The sequence below is a fragment of the Salmo salar genome, chromosome 20, assembly GCF_965601325.2.
Source record: "Salmo salar chromosome 20, fSalSal1, whole genome shotgun sequence".
In the NCBI taxonomy this organism is placed as follows: Eukaryota; Metazoa; Chordata; class Actinopteri; order Salmoniformes; family Salmonidae; genus Salmo; species Salmo salar.
In genome coordinates, this window is record NC_138310.1 from 23,677,212 (window position 1) to 23,699,974 (window position 22,763).

Consider the following 22,763-nt stretch of genomic DNA (forward strand, 5'->3'; position numbering starts at 1 on the left):
CTGTCAGGTTGAATGGGGAGCTCTCCAGAGATGTTTGATCGGGTTCAAGTCTGGGCAACTCAAGGATATTCAGAAACTTGTCCCAAAGCCACTCCTGCGTTGTCTTGGTTGATTTTGATTTGTTTGAGATTCTTCAAATAGCCACACTTTGCCTTTGACAGCTTTGCACACTCTTGGCATTCTCTCAACCAGCTTCACCTGGAATGCTTTTCCAACAGTCTTGAAGGAGTTCCCACATATGCTGAGCACTTGTTGGCTGCGGACTCTGCGGTCCGACTCATCCCAAACCATCTAATTTTGGTTGAGGTCGGGGGATTTGTGGAGGCCAGGTCATCTGATGCAGGACGCCATCACTCCCCTTAGTTAAATAGCCCTTACACAGCCTGGAGGTGTGTTCGGTCATTATCCTGTTGAAAAACAAATGATAGTCCCACTAAGCGCAAACCAGACGGGATAGCGTATCGCTGCAGAATGCTGTGGTAGTCATGCTGGTTAAGTGGGCCTTGAATTCTAAATAAATTACAGACAGTGTCACCAGCAAAGCACCCACACACCATACATTTTTAAAATTGATTTAACTAGGCAAGTCAGCTAAGAACAAGTTCTTAATTACAATGATGGCCTACCGGGGAACAGTGGGTTAACTGCCTTGTTCAGGGGCAGAATGACAGATTTTTACCTTGTCAGCTCAGGGATTCAATCTAGCAACCTTTTGGTTACATGCCCAACGCTCTAACCACTAGGCTACCTGCCGCCTCAATGCTTTACGGTGGGAAATACATATGCGGAGATCATCCGTTCAACTACTCTGTGTCTCACAAAGACACGGCAGTTGGAACCAAAAATATCAAATTTGGACTCCAGACCAAAGGACAAATTTCCACTGGTCTGATGTCCATTGCTCGTGTTTCTTGTTCCAAGCAAGTCTCTTCTTATTGGTGTCCTTTGTAGTGGTTTCTTTGCAGCAATTCGACCACGAAGGCCCGATTCACACAGTCTCCTCTGAACAGTTGATGTTGAGATGTGTCTGTTACTTGAACTCTGTGAAGCATTTATTTGGGCTGCAATTTCTGAGGCTGACAACTCTAATAAACGTATCCTCTTCAGCAGAGGTGACTCTGGGTCTTCCATTCCTGTGACTGTCCTCATGAGAGCCAGTTTCAATCATAGCTCTTGATGGTTTTTGCGACTGCACTTGAAAAAAAAAAACTATTTAAAGTTCTTGACATTTTCCTTATTGACTGTCTTAAATGTCTTAAGGTAATGATGGACTGTTGTTTCTCTTTGCTTATTTGAGCTGTTCTTGCCATAATATGGACTTGGTCTTTTACCAAATAGGGCTATCTTCTGAATTAATGAACGTGCACCTGTGGAACGGTCGTTAAGACAATAACAGCTTACAGACGGTAGGCAACTAAGGTCACAGTTATGAAAACTTAGGACACAAAAGAGGCCTTTCTACTGATTCTGAAAAATGCCTAGGGTCCCTGCTCATCTGCGTAAACGTGCCTTAGGCATGCTGCAACAAGGCATGAAGACTGCAGATATGGCCAGCGCAATAAAAAAGTCAGTATCTGGCGCTGTTACTTTTGATTTTGAAAGCCAAATCTTGACCCAGAAATTATAAAAAACTATCGGCCTATATCAAATCCTCCATTCCTCTCAAATTTTAGAAAAAGCTGTTGACCAGCAACTCACTGCCTTCCTGAAGGCAAACAATGTACACGAAACGCTTCAGTCTGGTTTTAGACCCCATCATAGCACTGAGACTGCACTTGTGAAGGTGGTAAATGACCTTTTAATGATGTCAGACCGAGGTTCTGCGTCTGTCCTCGTGCTCCTAGATCTTAGTACTGCTTTTGATACCATCGATCACCACATTCTTTTGGAGAGATTGGAAACCCAAATTGGTCTACATGGACATGTTCTGGCCTGGTTTAGGTCTTATCTGTCGGAAAGATATCAGTTTGTCTCTGTGAATGGTTTGTCCTCTGACAAATCAACTGTAAATTTCGGTGTTCCTCAAGGTTCCGTTTTAGGACCAGTATTGTTTACACTATATATTTTACCTCTTGGGGATGTCATTCGAAAACATAATGTTAAATTTCACTGCTATGCGGATGACACACAGCTGTACATTTCAATGAAACATGGTGAAGCCCCAAAATTGCCCTCGCTATAAGCCTGTGTCTCAGACATAAGGAAGTGGATGGCTGCAAACTTTCTTCTCTTAAACTCGGACAAAACAGAGATGCTTGTTCTAGGTCCCAAGAAACAAAGAGATCTTCTGTTGAATCTGACAATTAATCTGGATGGTTGTACAGTCGTCTCAAATAAAACTGAAGGACCTCGGCGTTACTCTGGACCCTGATCTCTCTTTTGAAGAACATATCAAGACTGTTTCAAGGACAGCTTTTTTCCATCTACGTAACATTGCAAAAATCTGAAACTTTCTGTCCAAAAATGACGCAGAAAAATGAATCCATGCCTTTGTTACTTCTAGGTTGGACTACTGCAATGCTCTACTTTCCGGCTACCCGGATAAAGCACTAAATAAACTTCAGTTTGTGCCAAATACGGCTGCTAGAATCCTGACTAGAACCAAAAAATTTGATCATATTACTCCAGTGCTAGCCTCCCTACACTGGCTTCCTGTTAAGGCAAGGGCTGATTTCAAGGTTTTACTGCTAACCTACAAAGCATTACATGGGCTTGCTCCTATCTATCTTTCCGATTTGGTCCTGCCGTACATACCTACACGTACGCTACGGTCACAAGACGCGGGCCTCCTAATTGTTCCTAGAATTTCGAAGCAAACAGCTGGAGGCAGGGCTTTCTCCTATAGAGCTCCATTTTTATGGAATAGTCTGCCTACCCATGTGAGAGACGCAGACTCAGTCTCAACCTTTAAGTCTTTACTGAAGACATATCTCTTCAGTAGGTCCTATGATTAAGTGTAGTCTGGCCCAGGGGTGTGAAGGTGAACGGAAAGGCTGGAGCAACGAACTGCCCTTGCTGTCTCTGCCAGGCCGGTTTCACCTCTTCCCACTGGGATTCTCTGCCTCTACCCCTATTACGGGGGCTGAGTCACTGGCTTACTGGTGTTCTTCCATGCCGTCCCTGGGAGGGGTGCGTCACTTGAGTGGGTTGAGTCACTGACGTGGTCTTCCTGTCTGGGTTGGCGCCCCCCCTTGGGCTGTGCCGTGGCGGAGATCTTTGTGGGCTATACTCGGCCTTGTCCCGGGATGGTATGTTGGTGGTTGGAGATATCCCTCCAGTGGTGTGGAGGCTGTGCTTTGGCAAAGTGGGTGGGGTTATATCCTACCTGTTTGGCCCTGTCTGGGGGTTTCATCGGATGGGGCAATAGTGTCTCCTGACCCCTCCTGTCTCAGCCCTAGTATTTATGCTGCAGTAGTTTATGTGTAGGGGGGCTAGGGTCAGTCTGTCACATCTGGAGTATTTCTCTTGTCTTTTCCAGTGTCCTGTGTGAATTTAAATATGCCCTCTCTAATTCTCTCTTTTTGTTTCTTTCTTTCTCTCGGAGGACCTGAGCCCTAGGACCATGCCTCAGGACTACCTGGCTTGATGACTCCTTGCTGTCCCCAGTTCACCTGGCCGTGCTGCTGCTCCAGTTCCAACTGTTCTGCCTGCAGCTATGGAACCCTGACCTGTTCACCGGATGTGCTACCTGTCCCAGACCTGTTGTCCCAGACCTGCTGGAACCCTGACCTATTCACCGGACGTGCTACCTGTCCCAGACCTGCTGTTTTCAACTCTCTAGAGACAGCAGGAGCGGTAGAGATATTCTCAAAGATCGGCTATGAAAAAGCCAACTGACACTTACTCTTGTGTTACTGACTTGTTGCACCCTCGACAACTACTATGATTATTATTATTTGACAATGCTGGTCATTTATGAACATTTGAACATCTAGGCCATGTGCTGTTATAATCTCCACCCGGCACAGCCAGAAGAGGACTGGCCACCCCCAATTGCCTGGTTCCTCTCTAGGTTTCTTCCTAGGTTTTGGCCTTTCTAGGGAGTTTTTCCTAGCCACCGTGCTTCTACACCTGCATTGCTTGCTGTTTGGGGTTTTAGGCTGGGTTTCTGTACAGCACTTTGTGATATCAGCTGATGTAAGAAGGGCTATATAAATAAATTTGATTTGATTTGATTTTGACCCCCCCTTTGTTCAGGGACACATTATTCCATTTCTGTTAGTCACATGTATGTGGAACTTGTTCAGTTTGTGTCTCAGTTGTTGAATCTTGTTATGTTCATACAAATATGTACACGTTAAGTTTGCTGAAAATAGACGCAGTTGACAGTGAGAGGACGTTTATTTTTTTGCTGAGTACACACACACACACAAACACTGCTCGTTCTGATATTTCTCAATTTATTTTTGGATTGTGTATTGCTAGACTGTTGGAGCTAGAAAACAAGCATTTCGCTGCACCTGCGATAACATCTGCACATCTGTGTAAGCAACCAATAAACTTTGATTTTTAAATATTTAGGTACGGTTATGGTAGGGACATCCCAAGGATTCTACTTAGTAATTACCATGGGTGTGTGGACTGCAGAGCATGTGGACAACACCAGATATACTTCATTTATTAACGAAATGAAATTATGATAATACCCTTTTAGTGTAAGAGCTTTTTGAAAAGACTGCCTGACATTTCTGGTGGGATAGAGTTTTGGCCTGTCTGGTGGCATCACCAGGCAGTAAATTAGTTTTCAATTCAAAATAATAATTGGTCTATCACATTAAGGAACGTAATTGTTACCCAGGAATGATTTGATATTGAGATAAAACCGGCTGCATTGGACCTTTAAAGTATTACTGACGGCACGCACCGGCTTGTAAAACGATTGCACCCAAAGATGGCCCCTGATTGGCTCACCTACTTTCTGTTTCAGAATTTGATTGGTGTGAGGCTTAACGCCTAAGTAATATGCCCATTCCATTGGTTGGTTGGTTGGTTGGAGTTAACCAATGTTCAAGGTTGTCTTCTTGCTGTTTCATCCCACTGTCAAGTCTGCTAGCTAGCTACCTCTGGAGCATCCTTCTGGGGCTCATTGTTCTAAGGATTAGTATTAAAGATTATTACTAAGAATGAGAAGAGTTACTGTTTTTGTGAACGGGACGTCCAAAAATGGCAAGGTGCGTACAGTTAGCTTAGCTGTTGAGCTAACGTTAGCTAGACTAGCTAGCTAGCTAATTTAATACAGCCTCATCTTCGACGCAACTAAGCCACTAACAGCCAAATGTCCAAACAAACTGGGTTTAGTTGCATCGAAGTTATGCGGCCCATAATTTGTGTAGCTAGCTAACGTCAGTGGTGGAAAAAGTACCCAATTGTCATACTTGAGTAAAAGTAAAGATACCTTAATAGAAAACGACTCAAGTTAGTCACCCAGTAAAATACTACTTGAATAAAAGTCAAAGTACTTTGTTTTAAACATACTTAAGTATCAAAAGTGAAAGTATGAAACATAAAAGGACCTTATTTTACATATCAGCAAGAAATAAAAATAAAAGGTTTAATTAATACCTTGATAGGGTTAGTGTTCCCACACTGAATATCTCATGTTGCAGCGCTTGTTTGCGGAAAACAGACAGAAGACAAGAGGTTACCACCTGTGCTAATTAAGCAATAAGGGGTGGTGTGTGTGTGGGTGGGGGGGTATATGGCAATATAGCACGGTTACGCTGTTCTCATGCGCAACGGGGAGTGCCTGGATACAGCCCTTAGCCATGATATGTTGGCCATATACCACAAACCCCAGATGTGCCATTGCTATTATAAACTGGTTACCAACGTAATTAGAGCAGTATAAAGAAATGTTTTGACATACCCGTGGAATACGGTCTGATGTACAACGGCTGTCAGCCAATCAGCGTTCAGGGCTTGAACCACCTAGTTCATAATTAGCTATATAACATGCACTAAACACCTATGTCTAAGCGTAACTCGGGAAGTGTAGTTACTGTGCAAAACTGCCACAGTAAGTGTATATTTTTTTATCTGAAGGATTCTTTCCCGCTGATGAAAGATATGTTTCGAAAGCCGTTTCGCAAGCGATGATTATTGACCTTTCTAAACCCTAAAACACAGCATCGGGATTGTAGTTCACATAAGCCAGTCGTGGGCGAAGCTAATGGCTGAAAACTGTAGGGAGAAGGTAGGGAGAAGGCAGAATGCCACCTAGAATTTTCTCTCGAATGCCAAACTCTTCATTTAGACAGTGCCACATTTTAATTTGTTCCAAAATCAAAATGAAAGGAAGTTGTCTTGCAAATTCAGCAGGCTCTGACTTTTAGAAGTTCCGGCTTTTATTTTATTACTTATTATTATAGTTAATGCCGTCTTTGGTGTGCTTTGCACAAGCATCTTTTTCCCCAAACCTATTTATTTTTTATTGAGTCATACATAAAGTGTTAGTGTGAAGTTTACAAAATGTGTAATGTGATATATTTTAACATGACTATTTTTAACACATGTTTATTAATAAAATATTTCATCCATTGTCTACCTCAAATGAAGGGGATGATGACTCTTTGCAAGATGGAGGGAATCTGATTTCATTGGTCCTTAACTCGCGGCTCAGTAATTTCATTCAATTTCATTCAGAGTAAGTGGAGTTAGGCTGCCACAGAGCAGGTTAGTTCTGAAGGATTCGTTACGATAGAAATTTACCTGACCAAAAAGGTGAGCCACTTTCGTATGACCAGTTATCCCAAGTTGAACTCAGAGTTGACTAAAGTTAAGTCGCTAACTCCTGGCAGTCTTGGTGGATTTGAACTTTGTTGTTGTTATCTGTCTATAAGCAGTGCTCTAGCTGTGTGTCATCATGTCATATTGCTGAGTCTATCTTTAAGTTAGCAAGAAATAATGGGTTTGACCAAATCAGTCTGTTTTGTGACAATAACTCTATTTTCCTTTTATTAGGTTGTAGCTGTGTATGGGACCTTGACTGACCTGTTATCTGTAGCAACCAATAAGTTGGGAATCAAAGCCTGTAATTTATACAATGGAAAAGGTGGTCTTATAGATGACATAGCGCTCATCAGGTATTGTTAACTTCCTTCAACACTTTAGTTTCATGCACTTGGAAGGTCCTTACTCCTGCCAATATTGCGTATTAATTTCTCTACTATTTCTTATTATTATAGGGATGATGATGTTTTGTATGTCTCAGAGGGAGACCCCTTTTTTGGTGAGTTTGTGTGCTCTAATTCTTTCCTTGCAAACCATTTGGTTTGAGATATCCCTCTGAATACTGTTATTATCTTAGACCCACAGAATGATGTCAGGGCTAGAGACGATCGGCCTGGGGCACACACCGATTGGCTGACGCTTAATATTGGAGGGCGTCTCTTCACCACCACACGGTAAGCAATGAATGAGTTATTTCCATGGTCTATGAACATCAGAAGTCACAAATTAACATCTCTCTCAGTATTATTGCCATCCACTTTATCCTTTGGTCACTTCTTTCCTCACAAACTGATCTTTTTTTACAGGAGCACCTTGGTCAGCAAGGAGCCAGAGAGCATGCTTGCTCACATGTTTCGGGAGAAGGGTACGAATAATTAAGTCTGTCACATCTACCACTAACCCTGCCACCTTTTGTGATTTACCCATAATGATGTCCCTCTATCTTGCTCTGCAGCTGTATGGGGTAACAAGCAGGATGAATGTGGGGCTTACCTGATTGATCGCAGCCCAGAATACTTCGAGCCTATTCTTAATTACCTGCGACATGGCCAGCTCATTATCAATGAAGGAATCAATTTACTTGGTAAGTATGGCATTGATAGCCAGGACTTTCATTACCTTTATTCTATGATACTGCTCACAGATGAATGAGAACACTTCAGTTGTGCATGTTGAATACAGGTTTTAGATTTCTGAAATCTTGACAACATATTAGCTCAAATCGGTAAATTAAATGTGAATTTCAGGGATTTTGGAGGAGGCCCGTTTCTTTGGAATTGAGCAGCTTGCTGAGCAGTTGGAAGTAGCAATAAAGGTGAAAAACTCAAGCTACATATTTCAAATGATTTATTACATTTCAACACAGCATATTGATCCATGTCACCCCATGCTTTTCTCCAGAATAATGAGACACCTGAGGACCACTCTCCCATCTCTCGCAAGGAGTTTGTTCGGTTTCTGCTGGCTACACCCACCAAATCAGAGCTCCGCTGTCAGGTAAAACGCAACACATTTGCAACAAGGACAACGCACTGTTGAACATTAGATGCAGTCTAACTAACATGACATGTGAACCTGACAAATAATACATTTATCCACAAGGGACTTAATTTCAGTGGTGCTGATCTCTCTCGCCTCGACTTGCGCTACATCAACTTCAAAATGGCCAACCTGAGTCGCTGCAACCTGACACATGCCAACCTATGCTCTTCAAACCTGGAGCGCGCTGACCTCTCTGGGGCCAACCTTGATGTGAGCCCATAGCTCCTTCATTAGCCTATGAAACCTACCTGTTACAGCATGTCAACATTTCAGAAATGTGCAGTATTCTGTATGGACTGATTTTGTCTTTCTGTTTTAGGGTGCTAACTTGCAGGGTGTGAAGATGCTCTGTTCAAATGCTGAGGGGGCGTCTCTCAAAGGATGCAATTTTGAGGACCCATCTGGACTCAAAGCCAACTTAGAGGGTAAGCTTTCTAATTGATTTGTATGATAAGAGGAATGAGAAATATGGAACTGATAACACTTGTATAACCTCTGGTGTTGAACATCTGATTTCTGTCTTATTAGGTGCCAATCTGAAAGGGGTTGACATGGAGGGAAGTCAGATGACAGGAATTAACCTGCGTGTGGCCACTCTCAAAAATGCTAAGCTGAAGAACTGTAACCTGCGGGGTGCCACTTTGGCAGGAACCGATCTTGAGGTAAGCTGATGGCATTTAAGAGGATTAATCTTGAGACAAAAAAATGAAGTCAAATGGAATTAGACAGCTCTTGTAATGATTTTAAGTTTGTTGTTGAAGGTTTGTCAGATACCATGAAGTTGTCCATCCTAAGATAACTGTTTTATTACCGTGACATCTAAGATTAGTACCAAGAATACTGACTGTTGAGTTTCGTTTTACTCCTCACAGAACTGTGATCTGTCTGGCTGTGACCTACAAGAGGCCAACTTGAGAGGGTCCAATGTGAAGGGGGCCATTTTTGAAGAGATGCTGACTGCATTGCACATGTCTCAGAGTGTTAGGTAAATCTCCTGCACATTCCACCTGGGTTCAGGCTGGTTAATCTCATGGATGCCTGGCAAATGGTTTCTTTTGCCAGCCAATCCCACCCACCCCTACTATCAAGCTTCTTGGATCCTTGTGCAATACAGGTAGTTTTATGCACATCCCTGGCATTCCAGCTCATATACTAGCTTTAAATAATTTGCACTAGAGCACATTCAGGGATATTTGGTTCTGTTATGTATTGGACGCTTTTAACTGACTTTCCTTATTTTTCCCCAAAACATTTAATGTTTTTATGTATGTTTACTATTATGTCTGGATTAAATCCTACCTTATTACAATTTTTTTTTATTCTAGATGTATACACACTTTCTTGATTATTTAATGCAACATCTCTGAATGTCAAAGATTATTAAACTATAAGTGCATGAAGGTTTAAAGTAACAGTATAAGGGCATGGTGTGACTGTACATTCTTATCAATGTACTTAGTTTTATGCCAGATATGCTTTATAATTAGGATAATGGTTTTTTTTCTAAGCCAAAGCCATACTGTAGCATGATCAAAATGGCAAAAGAGTTTGCTGTTATTGCACCACCTAATTATGCTGTGGATTTCATTTTTCTTATAATACTGTGGCTGTTGAAACAGAATTTCAAGAATGCAATGTACTCTTCCTTGATTATCACTGAAATCAGAAGCTGCCTGTTGTTTTGTATGGTGTTCTCTGTGAATCTACCTCCTTATATTTTACCGCTTTCTGATTTATATCTAGTTGCATGCATTTCATGGTGGTTTTTGCCGCTTGTTGTATGAAAACCATTATTCATCATATCCAAATATGATAATCAAAGTGAATAAGATGTTTTTTAATCATGTTACTGTCATGTTCAAGCTTGTGGATCACCTAGTTGTACGAGGAAGATAGTTGTATAACAACACTCCCATCACAATGAATTGCATATAATTCAATCATGTTTTGAAGTTATACTTTGCACAAATCTGTCTTAAATTAAACATTTTGTTCACTAACTTCTGTTTTACTTACTCGCAGGACACCAAAAAGTTGAATGTGTTGCTTGTGGTGTTTTTTTATTTTATTTTATTTTTTATAAATCTAGTGCTTACAAAACTTGTGCGTTTTATAAGGATAGCAAAACATTATCACTGCTGGACTGTGATTTTAACAATCTGTCAGTTTGTTTAAGAAAATGTTTGCATGTTTAAAGACTGTATTTTACCAGTCTAAGACTGCAGAATTTTTTTTCTAGGTGTAGCTGAGACCTTTTTGAGATTCAATACTCTATTCCACAGTAGGCACTCTTTTGTCGTGATAATGAAGGCAATCATAAAGAATATTGCATCTTGAGTGTGGAGATCGTCAATATCAGGACCTTGTAGAAAAGAACAATGGTTATTTATTTTGATATAACATATTGAAGAAATATGGAATGAAAGTTAGTTAAAGACTGGGGGTGTTTTTCTTCCTCCCCTGTCTATAATTATTGCACTCAAGCACAAAAATGTATTTCAATAAATTACTGTTATCAATAAACAAAAGCCACTGTAATTACAAATGAAATACTGTTATCTTTTCACTAACTTCCTAGAAGAACACCAAGACCATGTGCCTAATTCATTTTATCGTTGCTGCTGTAAAAGTGCACAATCATTCCCAAAGTGTTAAGCTTTTAAAAGGCTATTTGGGGTGCCTGGTCTCTGAAGTGGAGGTGCTTAAAGCTGCTCTGTAATATATTTTTGAGTGGAGCCTTTTTCTGTAATCCACTTTGTGTCCTCCTGCAGCAGTGATGGAACTGGTGGGTGTGGCACATGGGAACTAAGCTGCCTATAAAACCTTAAGACACCTGAGTTGCTTACCAAAAGTAATAAGGCTGACTTTGCAGAATGGAAGAGAAAAAGGTCTTGTTGCTGCTGCTTTTGATAGTGGCTCTAGTGTCACAGGGTTGCTGTCAACATTGGTCCTATGGCATGAACCCAGGGGGGAAAAGAGTGACTGACAGCCTGTCTGACACCCTGGACAATGTAAGTACTTTACCTATTCATAATATGGAAGCAGAAGTAGCTAGGTCTTTTACTAAAGGTTGTGATGGTAAAGTATCCAATGATGGAAGGGATGTTCCTATATTTGCATTAAGTAATCTAGTTTAAAAAATCTAGTTAAAATGACAATTCTACAGATGGCTGAAGACCTTCCGAAGATGGACACATCTTGCAGTTTGTTTGGCTGTGCTGATGTCTCACCTCATGCCGAAATTTACCGGTTGAGGGCATTACTTGTGAGTGACATTTACAATTTTGAATATTCATTTCCCTCCAAGAAGTTACCCAGAAGTTGAATATAAAGGGAAATTGTGTTGGTAGTTAAATATTGCAACTTTTTTTTAATGCATGTTTTTTTCTCTCAATGTTTTAAACAATTTGTATCCAAATTGTAAGTAATGTTTTTCATTTACTTTTTTCTAGGCAAGCCTCGCTGACAGACAAAGTGGACTCAATAATATATAGCAAATGTATGCTAGCTAACTCTATTAAACATTGCCGTGCCATCATTGTCTTTTGTGGTGTCTTTGTTGGGGGACATTTTTGCTACATCGCATATTACATGGTATGGCTTTAAAACAATTTAACACGATGTCAAAATACAATGACGAATAGGCCATCATTGAAAATAAGAATTTGTTCTTAACTGACTTGCCTAGTTAAAAAAAAAAAAGCCAACAAATGATTGCCTGTATGAGTTACGTTGTTGACTCTTGTAGCAAACCTTTATTTTGAAAATATTGACAGCATGGCTTTAATGTCGAGTTCCTGTGTACACATGTTCATCACGGGTTAGTTATACAAGTCTTTGTGTACATTCTGTGGTGGTTGTTCAAGATTATTAGCTTTGAGCCCAGAATGTCCAGATAAATAGCTCAACTCAAGCTCAGTTACTTTGAGGGACACGTTTGCAGACAATCGTCCGGTTTTCGCTAGCATCTGTGTTAGCTACTTATGAGAGCTAGCTAGCTGTAGCTAACAACATTAGCTAGCTAACGTTAGCAAGGTACAGTAGTGGGACTTGGAAGCCAACTACTGAGTGCAACGTTTCCTCTATTTTCGTGCTAGCATTACAAACTTCGGCAGACATCGAGATATAAGAAATACCACATTTGTTTTTCAAATGCGTTATATATATTTTTTTTACAAGAACATAAACAACTGCACTGAAGACTGCAATGTCGTCTGGAGGCCATCAATGTAACGTTAGGTGTTGTTCCCACCAACTTGCGTCCCCCAGTGCGCACCAAACATTGGATGAAATGGACTTTGAAAGAGGTAGCTAGCTATATTTGGTACTTTCATACTCATCAACAGTTTTCCTGTTTTAAATGGATCACAAAACAGATATGGAGCTGTAATGAGTGAAGTCTGAGTGATATTACAGGTATTTGGTCTGCTGCAATGGATGGAGACTTGGAGAGGGTCAAATCACTTCTCAAGAAGGGCACAGACCCTAACCTAAGAGACTCAGCCAATTACACTGCTCTGGTGAGGATGTCTCCAAAGGCAAAAATTATAATTTCACCTATATTTGGTAACACATTTTGGCTGAGTTGAACTGATCCTCCTAACTATGTGGAATGGTTGTTTTATTTCAGCACTATGCCAGCCGCAGTGGGCATAAGTCTGTATGTAAGTTCCTTCTGGAGAGCGGGGCATGTGCCAACGCTCAGACGCCAGGTGGGGCCACTCCTCTTCACCGATCTGCCTACTGTGGACAGCTGGACGTGGTCCAGCTGTTGCTTCACCATGGGGCAGATCCCCAGCTATGTGATGGTGATGGATCCTCCCCTTTACATAAGGTGCAGTACTAGTCAATAGCAATAAAAGGAAAATTATACAAAAGCTATAACGGCAGCATTATGTTGTGAGGCAATACTGTAATTCAGGGATGAGCAACTGGTGGCCCACGGATCAATTTTCCTTCGATTTAAAAATAAATAAATACACAGTTGCAGCCAAATATAGGTACCCTTGCACTTTTACTTAAATAATTTCCTATTCTCAAATAAGTTGAAATGGAAAAACAAAAACGTTTTGTCACCATACGTTAATATATTTTCAACATTGAAGAAACAATTTTATTTTTGTATTAAAACTTAAGTTTGGGCATGGGCAAAATTATTGGCACCCCTGAGATAAATTTAAAAAACTAACTAGGCAAGTCAGTTAAGAACAAATTCTTATTTACAATGATGGCCTAGGAACAGTGGGTTAACTGTCTTGTTCAGGGGCAGAACAACAGATTTGTACCTTGTTAGCTCGGGGATTTAATCTAGAAACCTTTCGGTTACTGGCCCAACGCTCTAACCACTAGGCTACCTGCCATGTTTGAGTGGTCCCTCCACCAACTGCTGGACTGTTCTGGAGTGGCCAGTGACGAGTCCACATCTGAATCACATCCAAAACCTATGGCGAGATCTTAAAATAGCAGTTTAAGAATTAGAGCACTTTGCTGCTGAAGAGTAGGCCAAATAGCCAGTAGAACGGTGCAGCAAGCTCTTTGATGGCTACAAGAAGCATTTGTTGTCAGTTATCTTGACCAAAAGATGTGCAACCAAGTACTAGCTCTGCGGTGCCAATCATTTTGTCCATGCCATTTCGTCTTTATTTTCTAAGTAAAAATTATAAACTTAAGTTGACAAAATACAATTTGTTCCGCAATGTTGGAAATCCAATAAGATGTGACGACCAAATTTGGTTGTGCATCAGCAGTTTTTCTCTTGTTATGTCAGTCACTGACTAATCTCGGTTACCCAGAAGTCAAATTCCTGCGAAAGTCGTGAATCTGTCCATGAGAGATTAGTCTTGACAGTCACTCAATTAGCCTATGTTTTAGATTGGTAAGTTAGTCTAGCCAACTATTACCGGCCGGGGGGCCTCCATTGATTTTATTTGTCACTGTCACTCAGATATATTAAAAACAGCAAATATGTCAAAATATGTAGAATTGCACGAAATTAGCTGTAAAACTACAATTATTTTCTCTCCGCGCCAACTAAATGTAACTTAGGGCTGGCTCTGACTGCATGTGGGGTTATGGATGTGGGAACACAGACCCGTGAGCCACGGCGGCCCAACATGAGTTCAGATCTTTTGTGGGCCCCACCCCCATCAAAGTTGCCCATCCCTGCTGTAGTTGTATCACTTACGATGGTGTGTGTTGACGAAGGGAGCAGGCTGCAGAGCAGAGCCATGAAGATGTCTGCAGACTCCTTCTCCAGTGCTGTCCCTCCCTCCGGAGCCACACAAACAAGAAGTCCCAGGTACCTTACCAGCTAGCACCAGATGGACATCTGAAGGAGCTCCTGGAACCCCCACAATAACACAGGGACACCCAGCTTAACCAGAGTCAACACAACACATTACCTATCTGGTTAACTAGAAGCTTATCAGTGAGGCAGTCACTTGAGTTCAGCTGTTTTGTGTTTGTTTTCCTAAGGTCCCCACCTAAACTGTCTGGAAAGGGATTGATGTTATCTGGTGTAATTCTTTCTCAACCAGCAGGGGGAGCAAGTCTACCAGCAATTGGTTTACTTTGTCAACTAGCTGTTTCTGCATATTCACACTCACAAAATGCCATGGCATGCTGATCCTGACATCCTGGCCCTGAATTTGTTAGGTCTGGATGGCCCTTGGATAACTGCATAAAAGCTGAGCACGCGCCTGTTTGTCTGTACTAGCTGCTTTGAGCCATAAAGCAAGTGCACGTCTGTGAAAAAGATGTACTGAAAAACTGATGACGGGGTAAAAAATGAATCTGGCAGTAGTTTGCTTCTTGTTGTACTGTTTTTTTCATAGAACGTTGTGAAACTGAAGAGGCTTTCCATATGGTGTGAGACTGAAATGTGTATGAGTGTGTTGTGGGGAGGAAGACATTCTGCAGCCTATGGATTTTCCTTGGACAAAGGAAATGGCACCAGCCTCAACAAAAATAGGATTAATCAAGCAAATGAGTTGGCTTTAGTTTGACCACATACATTATTTATGTTATGAAAAATCTCTCATTTTGTCTGATCAGTTATGATGTCTAAGACTTGTATAATGTGTAAATGAATAGATGTATTGTTTATATGTTTGGTTATGGACATGAGAGGGAAAAATACCATCTTATATGTCTGGACTTGGCAGTAGCTACTTGTCCAACATCCTTGCCTTTCAATAATTAGCTAAATATATGGTTTGGAGTTAAACTTTTTGCTGTCTCTCTCTTGTTAGCATTCATTAAACTGAATAAAACACTCTTTATATTATTAACATCTTTAAACTGGATAGGTGCAGTGAAATGTGTAGTATCTGACAATAAAACGTATATACACTACCGTTCAAAAGTTTGGGGTCACTTAGAAATGTCCTTGTTTTTTTAGTTTTTTTAAAGAAAAGCACATATTGTTGTCCATTAAAATAACATCAAATTGATCAGAAATACTGTGTAGACAATGTTAATGTTGTAGATGACTATTGTAGCTGGAAAAGGCTGATTTTTAATGGAATATCTACATTGGCGTACGGAGGCTCATTATCAGCAACCATCACTCCTGTGTTCCAATGGCACGTTGTGTTAGCTAATCCAAATTTATTGTAAAAGGCTAATTGATCATTACAAAAGCCTTTTGCAATTATGTTAGCACAGCTGAAAACTGTTGTGATTAAAGAAGCACTTAAACTGTCCTCCTTTAGACTAGTTGAGTATCTGGAGCATCAGCATTTGTGTGTTTGATTATAGGCGCAAAATGGCCAGAAACAAAGTACTTCCTTCTGAAACTCGTCAGTCTATTGTTGTTCTGAGAAATGAAGGCTATTCCATGTGAGACATTTGCAAGAAACTGAAGATCTTGTACAACGCTGTGTACTACTCCCTTCACAGAACAGCGCACACTGGCTCTAACCAGAATAGAAAGAGGAGTGGGAGGCCCCGGTGCACAACTGAGCAAGAGGACAAGTACATTAGAGTGTCTAGTTTGAGAAGCAGATGCCGCACACGTCCTCAACTGGCAGCTTCATTAATTAGTACCCGCAAAACACCAATCTCAACGTCAATAATGAAGAGGCGACTCCTGGATGCTGGTCTTTTAGGCAGAGTTGCAAAGAAAAAGCCATATCTCAGACTGGCCAATAAAAATAAGATATTAAGATGGGCAAAATAACACAGACACTGGACAGAGGAAGATTGGAAAAAAAGTGTTATGGACAGACAAATCTTAAGTTTGAGGTGTTCGGATCACAAAGAACATTCATGAGACACAGAAAAAATGCAAATATGCTGGAGGAGTGCTTGACGCCATCTGTCAAGCATGGTGGAGGCAATGTGATGGTCTGCGGGTGCTTTGGTGGATCTTGGAGAAGGAAGGCTATCACTCCATTTTGCAACGACATGCCATACCCTGTGGACAGTGCTTAATTGGAGCCAATTTCCTCCTACAACAGGACAATGACCCAAAGCACAGCTCCAAACTATGCAAGAACTATTTAGGGAAGAAGCAGTCAGCTGGTATACTGTCTATAATGGAGTGGCCAGCACAGTCACCGGATCTCAACCCTATTGAGCTGTTGTGGGAGCAACTTGCCCGTATGGTACGTAAGAAGTGCCCGTCAAGCCAATCCAACTTGTGTGATGTGCTTCAGGAAGCATGAGGTGAAATCTCTTCAGATTAACTCAACAAATTGACAACTAGAATGCCAAAGGTCTGCAAGGCTGTTTGCCAAAGGTCTGCAAGCAAAGTTTGAAGGACACAATTATTTCAATTAAAAATCATTATTTATAACCTTGTCAGTGTCTTGACTATATTTCCTATTGATTTTGCAACTAAATTCATGCATGATTTCATGGAAAACAAGGACAAACTTTTGAACGGTGGTGTGTGTGTGTGTGTGTATATATATATATATATATATATATATATATACACATATATATATATATATATATATACATATATACAGTATTAGTCAAAAGTTTGGATACACCTACTTATTCAAGGGTTTTTCTTTATTTTTACTATTTTCTACATTGTAGATTAATAGTGAAGATATCAAATCTGAAATAACACATATGGAATTATGTGGTAACCAAAAAAGTGTTAAACAAATCAAAATATTTTTATTTCAGATTCTTCAAAGTAGCCACCCTTTGCCTTGATGACAGCTTTGCACACTCTTGGCATTCTCTCAGCCAGTTTCACCTGGAATGCTTTTCCAACAGTCTTGAAGGAGTTCCCACATATGCTGAGCACTTGTCTGTTTTTCCTTCACTCTGTGGTCCAACTCATCACAAACCATCTCAATTTGGTTGAGTTCGGGTGATTGTGGAGGCCAGGTCATCAGATGCAGCACTCCATCATTCTCCTTGGTCAAATAGTCCTTACACAGCCTGGAGGTGTGTTGGGTCATTGTCCTGTTGAAAAATAAATTATAGTCCCACTAAGCATAAACCAAATGGGATGGCGTATCACTGCAGAATGTTGTGGTAGCCATGCTGGTTAAGTGTGCATTGAATTCTAAATAAATGACAGACAGTGTCACCAGCAAAGCACCTTCACACCTCCTCCATGCTTCACGATGGGAACCACACATGGAGATCCTTCGTTCACCTACTCTGTCTCACAAAGACACGGTGGTTGGAACCAAAAATATCAAATTTGGACTGATCAGACCAAAGGACAGATTTCCACCGGTCTAATGTCTATTGCTCGTGTTTCTTGGCCCAAGCAAGTCTCTTCTTCTTACTGTTGTCCTTTAGTAGTGGCTTCTTTGCAGCAATTAGACCATGAAGGACTGATAAACGCAGTCTCCTCTGAACAGTTGTGTTGACGTTTTTGTTATTTGAACTCTGTGATGCATTTGTTTGGGCTGCAATCTGAGGTGCAGTTAACTCTAATGAACTTATCCTCTGCAGCAGAGAACTCTGTTTCTTCCTTTCCTTTGGTGGTCCTCATGAGAGCCAGTTTCATCATAGCGCTTTATGGTTTTTGCGACTGCACTTGAATAAACTTTCAAAGGTCTTGAAGTTTTCCGGATTAACTGACCTTCATGTCTTTAAAGTAATGATGGACTTTCGTTTCCCTTTGCTTATTTGACCTCTTCTTGACATAATAAGGACTTGGTCTTTTACCAAATAGGGCTATCTTCTGTATTCCACCGCTAAAGTCACAACACATCTGATTGGTTCAAACGCATTAAGAAGGAAAGAAATTCCGCAAATAGCTTTTTACAAGGCACATCTGTTAATTGAAATTAATTTCTGGTGACTACCTCATGAAGCTGGTTGAGAGAATGCCAAGAGTGTGCAAAGCTGTCAGCAAGGCAAAGGTTGGCTACTTTGAAGAATCTCAAATATAAAATATATTTTGATTTGTTTTACACTTTTCTGGTTACTACATGATCCCATATGTGTTATTTCATAGTTGTGATGTCTTCACTATTATTCTACAATGTAGAAAATAGTAAAAAATAAAGAAAAACCCTTGAATGAGTAGGTGTGTCCAAACTGTTTTACTGGTACTGTGTGTGCAGACAAATAAAAGGGTTTATTTTCTTGTCTGTAGGATACACATAACATTTTAGCTTCAAGATAAAAGCACAGTGTTGCTATAACAGCATGTCTTCATCAAGTAACATTTGCCTATCAAAAATGAATGGTTAACCCTCTCACACGAATATAAAAGCACAGCAGGCCTACTTTACAACATTACAACAAACCAGGCTCCATCTTTATAAATATCATGCAAATCATTGCATGTGGTAACAGCAAATTGCAACTGAAAATGTAGGTATAATTGAATTTACCGCAACAAAATATAGGTATAATTAAATTTACTAGACAAAATATGTTTTATATGGAAGCTCATACCTGCCACCAAAAAAAGTAAAATGCCTCATGATTTGTTAACTGTAGCCTACCGATAACAACCACAGCTGTACAGTCGTGGCCAAAAGTTTTGAGAATTACACAAATATTAATTTTCACAAAGTCTGCTGCCTCAGTTTGTATGATGTCAATTTGCATATACTCCATAATGTTATGAAGAGTGATCAGATGAATTGCAATTAATTGCAAAGTCCCTCTTTGCCATGCAAATTAACTGAATCCCCCAAAAACATTTCCACTGCATTTCAGCCCTGCCACAAAAGGACCAGCTGACATCATGTCAGTGATTCTCTCGTTAACACAGGTGTGAGTGTTGACGAGGACAAGGCTGGAGATCACTCTGTCATGCTGATTGAGTTCGAATAACAGACTGGAAGCTTCAAAAGGAGGGTGGTGCTTGGAATCATTGTTCTTCCTCTGTCAACCATTTTTACGTGCAAGGAAACACATGCCGTCATCATTGTTTTGCACAAAAAGGGCTTCACAGGCAAGGATATTGCTGCCAGTAAGAGTGCACCTAAATCAACCATTTATCGGATCATCAAGAACTTCAAGGAGAGAGGTTCAATTGTTGTGAAGAAGGCTTCAGGGCGCCCAAGAAAGTCCAGCAAGCGCCAGGACCGTCTTCTAAAGTTGATTCAGCTGCGGGATCGGGCACCACCAGTACAGAGCTAGCTCAAGAATGGCAGCAGGCAGGTGTGAGTGCATCTGCACGCACAGTGATGCGAAGACTTTTGGAGGATGGCCTGGTGTCAAGAAGGGCAGAAAATAAGCCACTTCTCTCCAGGAAAAACATCAGGGACAGACTGATATTCTGCTAAAAGGTACAGGGATTGGACTGCTGAGTACTAGAGTAAAGTCATTTTCTCTGATGAATCCCTTTTCCGATTGTTTGGGGCATCCGGAAAAAAGCTTGTCCGGAGAAGACAAGGTGAGCGCTACCATCAGTCCTGTGTCATGCCAACAGTAAAGCATCCTGAGACCATTCATGTGTGGGGTTGTTTCTCAGCCAAGGGAATGGGCTCACTCACAATTTTGCATAAAATCACAGCCATGAATAAAGAATGGTACCAACACATCCTCCGAGAGCAACTTCTCCCAACCATCCAGGAACAGAACTTTTCCAGCATGATGGAGCACCTTGCCATAAGGCAAAAGTGATAACTAAGTAGCTTGGGGAACAAAACATCGATATTCTGGGTCCATGGCCAGGAAATTCCCCAGACCTTAATCCCATTGAGAACTTGTGGTCAATCCTCAAGAGGTGGGTGGACAAACAAAAACCCACAAATTCTGACAAACTCCAAGCATTGATTATGCAAGAATGGGCTGCCATCAGTCAGGATGTGGCCCAGAAGTTAATTGACAGCATGCCAGGGCAGATTGCAGAGGTCTTGAAAAAGAAGGGTCAACACTGCAAATATTGACTATTTGCATCAACTTCATGTAATTGTCAATAAAAGCCTTTGACACTTATGAAATGCTTGTAATTATACTTCAGTATTCCATAGTAACATCTGACAAAAATATCTAAAGTCACTGAAGCAGCAAACTTTGTGGAAATGAATATTTGTGTCATTCTCAGAACTTTTGGCCATGACTGTAGGTAGTGTAGAGAAGCCTATGAGCTCTGATCCCATCTGGACCAGGGGAAATGTAATTGAACCAGGGGAAATGTTTTCATAGCCTAAGTTATGTATTTATAGCCTAAAAGAGCCAATTTTATTTGTGTTCTGAGAAAATGTGAATGTGATCAAATTTGATTTATATTAACACTTCGGGTGCTAGGCTTCCTAGGCCTTTTTAATAAAAAATGGATTGACTGGAATTAATCAATCAACTCTAGTGATGCCATACTTAAGAGCACATTTTTTTTACAGAAGTGAAGGCCTACACATTGCAACCCTGCATACAGTGAGTTCAGCCCTGTTAGTTTTATGTACATTTTCGTCCAATCGCAGTTGTTGTCTGTGTAACGGGTTTTAATGTTTTCATTCTCCTTAGGGCCAGGACGTTTTCCAGGATTCTTTTTTTTTACCATATCACGTGATAAGAAATATAATCTGCTCCTATCATTAGTCCATATCAAAGCCCATATAGAATAGTTTTTTACAGCTGATTTATTACTATGTCATACGCTACAACTAGGGTCCGGCGTTGGTTAGGTTAGCCTACTACCAGCTCAGGAAAAACTCTGGGCCCCAGGAAAACAATACCACCCCACCACTCTAAGACCTGTGTGGCCACCTCTGAAATCACCACCCAATATTACAAATAAAAAAACATATCCTGTTTGTATGATCAACATTTTACATGGTTTTGGTGGTGGGGATGGACTTACATGGTTTTACATGGCTCAGTGCTGCCGGCAACTACTGCAACAATTTCAGAATGTAACAGGCAGTTACTGCAATTTCAGGTAAAACCCCAATAAAACCACGGGCATAGCACAAACCCCAGAAGCCCCCGCAAGGCAGGTTTGTGAATTTTAAAGCTGCATATGGAAATGTGAGTTATAGATATGTCATAGTCATTGAAAGCAAGTCTAAGAAGCGGTAGATATGCTCTATGTGTGCTATTTCTATACTTCCCTTTTTTAAGTTTAGTTTTCGTGTCTTTTACCTTCGGTTTTGTACACCAACTTCAAACAGCTGAATATACAATATTTTGGTTATGGAAAATATATACAACGGTTTAGATGGTACAATAATTCTCTACACTATACTTGCTTGTTTTGACACATAAACTGAAATTAGGCGAACTATTAGAATTTTAGCAACCAGGAAATGGCGGAGCGATTTCTGCGTAGTGCATCTTTAACTGTGTCATTGCAGGAGCTGTCCCATGCTGAAAATTATTCCAGAATAGAGGCTATAAAGAGTTATCTGTAGCTCTTAAATTATTTATGGCTATTCAAATTCATCTTTATTTATTTTTATTTTACAAAATACAGTTTTTCCATCAAGCGAAATGTTCTTTAGCCTATTGTGTATTGTATGTTTTCCATATATTGGAGAGTTCATCAATGAGCTTGACGCCTTGATAAGTTCCTTTCCTGAAGATGGCTCACCTCTCACAGTTCTGGGTGACTTTAACCTCCCCACGTCTACCTTTGACTCATTCCTCTCTGCCTCCTTCTTTCCACTCCTCTCCTCTTTTGACCTCACCCTCTCACCTTCCCCCCCTACTCACAAGGCAGGCAATACGCTTGACCTCATCTTTACTAGATGCTGTTCTTCCACTAATCTCATTGCAACTCCCCTCCAAATCTCCGACCACTACCTTGTATCCTTTTCCCTCTTGCTCTCATCCAACACTTCTCACTCTGCCCCTACTCGGATGGTATTGTGCCGTCCCAACCTTCGCTCTCTCTCTCCCGCTACTCTCTCCTCTTCCATCCTATCATCTCTTCCCTCTGCTCAAACCTTCTCCAACCTATCTCCTGATTCTGCCTCCTCAACCCTCCTCTCCTCCCTTTCTGCATCCTTTGATTTTCTCTGTCCCCTATCCTCCAGGCCGGCTCGGTCCTCCCCTCCTGCTCCGTGGCTCGACGACTCACTACGAGCTCACAGAACAGGGCTTCGGGCAGCCGA

General features: G+C 40.9%; 2 protein-coding genes across 2 annotated transcripts; both read left to right on the forward strand.

Moving 5' to 3' along the window:
• Positions 1 to 5,007: 5,007 nt before the first annotated feature.
• LOC106579866 (BTB/POZ domain-containing protein KCTD9) lies at positions 5,008 to 10,271 on the forward strand. The gene is made up of 12 exons (XM_014160176.3): positions 5,008 to 5,171; positions 6,961 to 7,082; positions 7,185 to 7,228; positions 7,307 to 7,403; positions 7,536 to 7,594; positions 7,685 to 7,813; positions 7,977 to 8,044; positions 8,131 to 8,226; positions 8,332 to 8,481; positions 8,591 to 8,696; positions 8,800 to 8,933; positions 9,144 to 10,271. The coding sequence occupies exons 1-12, from the start codon at positions 5,124 to 5,126 to the stop codon at positions 9,258 to 9,260; spliced, it is 1,170 nt and encodes a 389-aa protein (XP_014015651.1). The 5' UTR covers positions 5,008 to 5,123; the 3' UTR covers positions 9,261 to 10,271.
• A 1,612-nt stretch (positions 10,272 to 11,883) lies between these two features.
• Positions 11,884 to 15,669, forward strand: ankrd39 (ankyrin repeat domain 39). Its single transcript, XM_014160179.3, has 4 exons — positions 11,884 to 12,578; positions 12,688 to 12,791; positions 12,902 to 13,105; positions 14,483 to 15,669. Exons 1-4 carry the CDS (start codon positions 12,479 to 12,481, stop codon positions 14,627 to 14,629), a joined length of 555 nt encoding a protein of 184 aa, XP_014015654.1. The 5' UTR covers positions 11,884 to 12,478; the 3' UTR covers positions 14,630 to 15,669.
• Positions 15,670 to 22,763: the final 7,094 nt, after the last annotated feature.

Excerpts from the sequence above, each read along its gene's own strand:
- ankrd39 (XM_014160179.3), top strand. The coding sequence starts at position 12,479 with ATGTCGTCTGGAGGCCATCAATGTAACGTTAGGTGTTGTTCCCACCAA. Across the intron at positions 12,792-12,901 it reads CAGCCAATTACACTGCTCTG|CACTATGCCAGCCGCAGTGG; the intron begins GTGAGGATGTCT and ends GTTTTATTTCAG. Across the intron at positions 13,106-14,482 it reads GATCCTCCCCTTTACATAAG|GCTGCAGAGCAGAGCCATGA; the intron begins GTGCAGTACTAG and ends CGAAGGGAGCAG.
- LOC106579866 (XM_014160176.3), top strand. The coding sequence starts at position 5,124 with ATGAGAAGAGTTACTGTTTTTGTGAACGGGACGTCCAAAAATGGCAAG. Across the intron at positions 7,814-7,976 it reads TGAAGGAATCAATTTACTTG|GGATTTTGGAGGAGGCCCGT; the intron begins GTAAGTATGGCA and ends TGTGAATTTCAG. Across the intron at positions 8,045-8,130 it reads AGTTGGAAGTAGCAATAAAG|AATAATGAGACACCTGAGGA; the intron begins GTGAAAAACTCA and ends GCTTTTCTCCAG.